This window comes from Myodes glareolus, chromosome X, assembly GCF_982192425.1.
Source record: "Myodes glareolus chromosome X, mMyoGla1.1, whole genome shotgun sequence".
NCBI classification, from domain to species: Eukaryota; Metazoa; Chordata; class Mammalia; order Rodentia; family Cricetidae; genus Myodes; species Myodes glareolus.
This window is the reverse complement of record NC_142053.1, coordinates 52,093,815-52,101,321: the sequence shown is the minus strand read 5'-3', so window position 1 is coordinate 52,101,321 and position 7,507 is coordinate 52,093,815. Positions and strand designations below refer to the sequence as shown.

Sequence of the window (7,507 nt, the reverse complement as noted above, 5' to 3'; positions counted from 1 at the left end):
ATTACAAAACTCTTTGGAAAAGTGCATACTTGAAAATATAAAAGATGGGTTCCTCAGCTATATCCTGACTGGGGTGACTGAACATGTCCTGCAAATTATATACTTACTTTACAACTGAATAAAACATCTTTAAAATCTCTCTCTCTCGTTCTCCCGCCACCATATATATATATATATAAACATACATACATACATATCCCAGTTTCATTATTCATCTAACTATTGATGAACAACTAATCTAGTCTGATTCCATTTAACTTTTGTGACTATAGCCACACATGGATGTGCAAGTGCAGTGGAAAGCCCCAAAAATGAATGGGTCAGCCTGGGTACCCAACCAGCATAAGCAAAAAGGAGAACTCAGCGAGAGGAAGTCAATCCAGTTTGGCAGAGAGGGTGCACAGTTAGGGTGTTTTCCAACATGTAACCCTGGGTCCTGTGCCCGTGGGAAAAACAGACCCTTTTGGTAGGAAAACTCCATCTGTTAGGAAAAATCTTAAGACTACCCTCTCCACCCATGCAAAATAACTCCAATTAGACCAGAGTACACCAAATCAAAGATGCCCACGTTCAATGAACGCAATGCTACTGGGTTATTGGGAACATGGCAGGAGAGGGGGAAAGGGGATGTGGAGACAGAGCGAGATCATTCAAACCCTGTGACCATCTGTTAACTAGCCTGTGAGAGTGGTCCTGACCCTTCCTGGAGAGGGTCAGCACTTGGCAGGCTTCCCGGAGGTGGAGTCTGAACCAAGGCAACTCCCAGGAGGAAGGAGCTTAGGCTGGATGCCAGGGACTCGGGTGATGCTTCCAATCATCCCAGACTCCTTGGATATAGGGGTGTTAGAGGACTGGGGTCTCACTTTTGACAAAACATCCCACAACAGCCATCTGTAATTTGTTCATGAATGAGGAAGTTTCAAAACAAAGGGAAGGCCTGTTCCTGATTACTGCTTAACTGGGTACTGATTAACACTTAACTATCAGGTATAGGCAAGAAGCCATCAGCAATTGTCATGTATCTCTAGAAAACAACAACAAAAAACCCTGAAACCAAGATTGCTTGGCAATGTTGACATTTATTCTTCAAATGTGACCTTCAGTTTGTGGTCTTCTTATCACACTTCTTCTCTTGTTGGATGGCTAGGGAAAGAAAATAGAAAAAAAAAAACATTAAAAGGGATTTTCCTCTTTCTTTTTTTCTTTCTTTCTTTTTTGGTTTTCTTAAAATTAAGTTAAGTTTCTTCTACAAGTTAGCTTTACAAAGTCACTGAAGGCTGATAAACATGCCTTAGAATGCAAAAGCCCTATCCACTTATCCTCATACTGGAGGTGTGTATGTGTTAGAGCACCTGAAGAATAATCTATATATTCTCTCTATATAAAGTTTATATTTAAGTAATAGATTTAAAATATTGTTATTGTCCACAGAGTGTTGTAGGAATGAGGAGTAAGTAAGAATTTCCTTCGGTTTTATCCTTATACAACTAGGAAGTTTCATCTTTTCAGATGATTTTCTGAATTCTTAAGTTCGCAATTAAAGCTGACAACACAAAAATGCCACTCAGCTTTTAAAAGTTCACTTTGAGTTTCTCGAGGTGGCTGTTGTTCTGAAGAGCAATCTTATCCTTTGAATCCGGGAAGCTGGAACACACACACAAACTCTAAACATAGTCTTCCACCTTATTTTATAGCTATCTCTAGAAGACCTAAACTACAGGTTGCATAGTTTTTATGTGTGAAAGCATAGAGTCAAACTGTTGCATCCTGAAAAATGTCTAATATTTACATTAAAATAAAAACTGGGCAAAATCGAGATTTACATAATGCCACATTCAGTATTTCAAATTTAGCTTTAATATAATTTTAGTAATTTTGTAAGAAGAAATGAATCTATGATACCATTATTATTGTAACCTAGCATGCAAACCATGTACATTATCTAAATAAAAAGACAGTTACTTGATATTTTAATTGCTGCACTAATTATAATAATTCTCTTACTACTACTTAGGTTTTTGCAATTTTAATACAGCATAGGTTTGTTAAGTGACTATGCCAACTTTCACTACTGTTCCTCTCAACAAGAAACCTCCATGACTTACTTTCCTTCGATGGAAGCGTATTTTTTTCTGTGGTAATAATTTTATTCAGTTTTGATCTGTCAAATTTTTCAATTTCTGTCATGTCAAGTTTGTCGTCCATATTGACTGAAAGAACAACAACAAGACGTTACCCACTAGAACTATGATAGATTAGGAATAACAACTAAAAATTCATAAAAATTCAAAATATCAATGAGTATTTTGCATGGTAATTTTCAACAAGGAAACAACCCATCTAAGAAAGTCATGTTTTCTTAGAGTACTCTGATTACAAAGCATTAGTCCATTTCTGGTGGCAGCAAATGACAGCAGAAGAAGATGCTCCAGAAACTAAGATACTCTAGAAACTCGGGGGAAAAGAAAAGCCTGACTTTTAAAATCCCAGCAAAGGTAAAAGGAGACTTTGAGCATCTTCACCTTCCAATCAGCTACTTTTAGGGGATTTGGGAATGGTGGTGAGCATCACACACTAAAAGAGAGGCACACAACACTGTACTAATTTCTACTGAATGTCCAAAGTCAGTATATTAGAACACTGCAATAAGACAGAGAAGGGTTTAACCTAGTCACTGCCAACTACAAGCCTCATAATAACCTTCTTGTAACCTTAGAAAATGTGTAAAAAAAAAAGTCGCTATTTATGATGAAGAATCAAAATCTTTAGTAGAACGAGGCACGCCAAATACAGCCGAGTCCTATTTCCAGAGATAAGAAGGCAGAGCTCTTCAACCAGGGCCTGGTTCTATCTTAGCGGGGATAGGACACAATCTAGTGACCAGGGTAGACTAGAGAGCCCTCTGCCCCACCCCACCCCTCGCTCCGAAGCTTCCATCTCTCAAACCCTTTCAGTCAAGGGTATCCTAAGAACCTCATTTACCTGGTGAACATAGCTGATCTCAAAGCTGGGGAAATTGGGATTCACACATTTATAGCTGCAGGACGGGGCAGGGTCATTTGTCTGAACTGTGCTATTGACAAATAACTTGTCACTGTCCAGCACCCAGCTTAAGGGACAAAGAGATGAGAGCCAAACCTAAAAGATCGCCCCCTATTTCCCTGTACACCCCTCAACTCTACTCCTGGCCTTTGCCTTTTTCTCGGAGTTGCCTGTCCCCTTGGGCCTTCTAAGGTGGGACCCCCAGGATCCCGCTCCAGACAGCAACACGGGAAACAAAGCCACTGTGAAGTGGGCTTCGCAATGGGATTCCCTCAGCCACAAAGTACTACCGCCTGAATATCGGTAGGCCCCATCCATCTTGCCTGGTTTTCCTGGGCCCCTATTTCTCACCTGTTCGGTACAAGATGTCAGTTAGATCAACGGCTGAGTGGCCTACTACCGTTTGGATCACACTGGTGTGGCCTAGCAGAGCCCAGATTTTATAAGCTCCCTCGGACGCCCCGCCCCTTGCCCCGCCCATCCCTCTGTGACTTCAGACCCCTGTGTTATGCAAGGCCTCTCTGATTGGTCAGCAATCCTGGCTTGCTGTGCCCCCTCCCCAGCTTTTAATTTTGTGGGTGTCAGAGTTTGTTCAATTTTAGGACCTCTGTGCTTAAAAATGGAGGTATTTAGACTGTATCTGATAGTGAGTACAGAATCTTTATGATAATACCCATCTCCTTGTAAAACAGTTGGAAATCATTGCCATCTGAAAAGACAAATATTTTAGCCAGACAGAGTCATACAGTCCTTTATTCCCAGCACACAGAGGCAGAGGCAGGTGAATCTCTGTGAGACGTTTGCCTGGTCTACATAGGGAGTTCCAGGACAGCCAGATCTACATAGTGAGATCCTGTCTTAGAAAAAAAAGACAAATATTTTCTACTGTATGGGAATTGAGATGAGAGAGGAGTCACTGGGCTAGTAATATTTTCTCACAACATTTATTCAATCAAATTTACCGTTATCAAATTCATTTTTTTACTAGCTTAATTCAAAAACGACTGCCCCAGGGGTGATCAAAACTTTCTAATAATACCGTTTTATTAAACATGAATCATACTTGGCTCTAGTAAATCTTGTTTTACAAAAATCAAAGGAATCCTTTTCTTATTTCTTAACTAGACTATCTTCCAGAAAATTATGTTTGAAATTTTATTCCAGGGCATAGCATGACTAGTCACTTGACTGCAGACAAAGAAATCCTGTCTTGAAAAACCAAAATAAATAAATATAAGTTTCAACAACAACAAAAAAGAACTAGGAAGGACTTGTGCTTAATTGGACACTGGTCTAAGTTAAAATAAAAACTCAGAGGCTCCACGGGTTACTATATTCAGTTATATTATTTCTTAATATATATAATACATTATTGGGTATATTTTATTGATTTTTCTGAGCATAGATTAGTGTTACAGTTTACATCTAACCCCAATATTTCAAGCTTCGCAAACTTTGTTTTAATAGCGACTTAAGAAACACAGGGTTTGGGGCTAAAGAATTGGCTTAGTGTTTAAAAGCTTATGCTCCTCTTGTAGGGGACCCAAGTTTGATTCTCAACAACCAAATCTCATAGCTTACAACCACTTGTAACTCTAGCTGCAAATTTCTGATACCAATTTCTAGACTTTGGTAGGACTTGCACTCATACACACTCACACATACAGAGAGAGAGGGGGACAGGGAAGAGAGAGAGGCGGGAGGGAAGGAGGGAAGGTAGGACACACACAGAGAGAGAGAGAGAGAATTATAAATAGAATTAAACCCTAGAAAAAGTAATAACATGTTTTAATATTGAGTTGAGGAGATGGCTCTTTGGCTAAAGGGATTGGTGAAAAGGTTCAGAAAGCAAAAGTGCTTGATATTCAAGTCTGACAAACTGAGTTTGATTCCCATAACCCAAGCAAAGGTGGAAGAAATCAACACTACAGTGTTCTCCAATTGTTACATGCATACCTTGAAACACACATGTACACACACACACACAGTAATAAAGTTTTAAAAAGTTAAAAGCTGACTTTCAGCTGAGGATCTGTATCTTTGTTTGCTAACCCCGGCAACTGTCAGAAATCTCCAAATTTAACAACTGTAAGGAGACTTCCAATGAACAGACTCATGAAATCCAAGCAGATCCGATTGTTAATAAAGATAAAATCTGACAATGTCTGGCTGTGGTGGTTAAATTTATGCCAACTTGCCTGAGACAGCTGACACTAGAAGCAGATGGTAAGAACGTTCTGAGTATTTTGATTCTGTAAGGCTTAGAACTTCAGTCAGTAGACTAAGGCAGATCCATCCACCTTCAGCAGTGCGAGTAACCTGAATCTAATCCATCGAGTCAGTGGAACTCCAGCTTCTGGTCCTTTAAATTCTGGAAACTTGCACCGGCAATTAACTCTTGGGTCCTTGGGTCTCCAGTATAGGACAGAGGCTTAACTTGCACCTTAGGCTCAACTCCCATGGTGTTTAAGATTCAGGCTGACCTGCAGCACTGGCCTTCATAGGTATTCAGCTTGTGGGATGCAGGTAATGCGACTTCTTGAGTTTCCATGGTCATATGAATCCATTCCATAACACCTCCATATTAAACCTCTACGTATTGTGAGGGGTTTTGTTTCTGTTTCTGTTTTTTTTTTGGGGGGGGGAGCCCTAATGTACGGCTTTTGTAGAACGCAGGGACAATGGGCAACCATGCATTTGTCGGTACTGTCAAGTAAGCTAATGTAGGAGATAACCTTAAGTTAAAATGATTCTTGCCCCTTGTGTTATTACATAAGCAAAACAAAAGCCAGCCAAACATCAAGAGTGAAACAAGTGTTGGCCTTAATCAACATGAAGCCATCAAATTAACCTCTAACTAGAAACTTTTACTTTAACCAACCAAATGTATTTGATTTCATCCTTCTGTGAGCAGTTCAAAAAAGTTACCCCTCATTGCTGCTTCAATTGACTTCAAACCACCTGTAGCTTGGAAATTACATATTCATGAATTTCTATCTATACAAACTGCTAAAAATTTTAATGTGCCCAACTATGTCTTTGAACACCGCCAAGTGGACAAATCTCCTCTCTGCATGTTGAATACCTGGGACAGATCCTACATATATGCATCTGCAACTTCCTAAAAGTGTACATATGAGCTTGATATATTAACTAAGGATGAGCTGTAATTATATAGCATACCAATGAGTATGGCAGGCACTCACACCCTTGATGTAAACTTATTTGTTGTTGTTGTTGTTCTTGGGTTTTTTTTTCTTTTTGAGAAAAGATCTCACTATATAGCTCGAGATGTCCAAAAACTCACTATGTCCACCAGCCCAGCACTGAAATTACAGAGATCCACTGTATCTGACTATCAATTACTGGGACTAAAAGTACATGCCACTACACCCAGTCACATATTTGGTTTTAAATACCATTCTCCAAAGAAAAGGTATTACAAATTCTTGGTGAAATGCCTGACTCTGGGAACTGAACAGGACATACATAAGGGAAGGCTAAAACATCTTTTACTGCAGTTGTTTAAGGAATGGTCTTGCTATGTAGCCAAGGCTAACCTGACAGTCTAGATTCTCTGATAATAGAAGTATGTACCACTATGCTTGGCTAGAGCGTCTAGTAGTAAAAGAACATAGAATATAAATTCCACAACTCAGGCACATGAATTCAATAAGGAGACCACTTAAAGACCTCTAAATGACCAAGGAAGAAATAATGAGAACAACAAAAACATGTGAAGTAGTTTTACATGGCAATAAGTGGGGTCCATGAACAAATGAAGAAGAAGCAAATATCTTGTGCAGAACAATTACAAATAATTTAAATACTTTTTCATTAAGATGAAGCATAAGTCCCCATTCTGAAAGTATAGGTGGCCAAGAGTGACTATTTTATGGGGGAAAGATTTGAGAGAGAGATTTTTTTAAAAAAAAAAAAAAGAACTATCTCCATAAAGACTCCTGTCCTTCCTCCATCTAGATATGAGAGCAAGGAAAGAGATATCTTGATTGAGGGAGCCATTATGGGGTGAGTGAGAAACCTGTCTTTAGGAAAATGGCCTGGAATCCACAAGGATGACCCCAGCTAAGACCCTAAGCAATAGAGGAGAGGGTGCCCGAGCTGGCCTTGCCCTGTAGACAGACTGGTGAATTTCTTCAATATCGTCATAGAACCTTCATCCAGAAAGTGATGGAAACAGAGGCAGAGACCCGCATTGGAGCACTGGACTGAGCTCCCAAGGTCCAGTTGAAGAGTGGAAGGAGTGAGAGTATGAGCAAGGAAGTTAAGACCATGAGGGGTTCATCCACCGAGACAGTTTACCTGAGCTTAAGGGGACTAACCAACTCCAGCTGAACTGGGAGTGAACGAGCATGGGAACAAACTAGTCCCTCTGAATGTGGTTGACAGTTGGGTAAGACTGGGGGGCCACTGATAGTGACACTGAGATTTGTCTCTGCTGCAT

At 39.9% G+C, this 7,507-nt stretch overlaps 1 protein-coding gene across 1 annotated transcript; it reads right to left on the bottom strand.

The window, feature by feature from the left end:
- Window positions 1-1,059: 1,059 nt before the first annotated feature.
- On the bottom strand, window positions 1,060-3,491 carry LOC148117307 (thymosin beta-15A-like). Its single transcript, XM_087902716.1, has 3 exons — window positions 3,394-3,491; window positions 2,106-2,210; window positions 1,060-1,143 (listed from the first exon to the last, which is right to left on the bottom strand). The coding sequence occupies exons 2-3, from the start codon at window positions 2,203-2,205 to the stop codon at window positions 1,100-1,102; spliced, it is 144 nt and encodes a 47-aa protein (XP_087758842.1). The 5' UTR covers window positions 2,206-2,210; window positions 3,394-3,491; the 3' UTR covers window positions 1,060-1,099.
- Window positions 3,492-7,507: the final 4,016 nt, after the last annotated feature.

Excerpts from the sequence above, each read along its gene's own strand:
- LOC148117307 (XM_087902716.1), bottom strand. The coding sequence starts at position 2,205 with ATGGACGACAAACTTGACATGACAGAAATTGAAAAATTTGACAGATCA. Across the intron at positions 1,144-2,105 it reads TACGCTTCCATCGAAGGAAA|CCATCCAACAAGAGAAGAAG; the intron begins GTAAGTCATGGA and ends TTCTTTCCCTAG.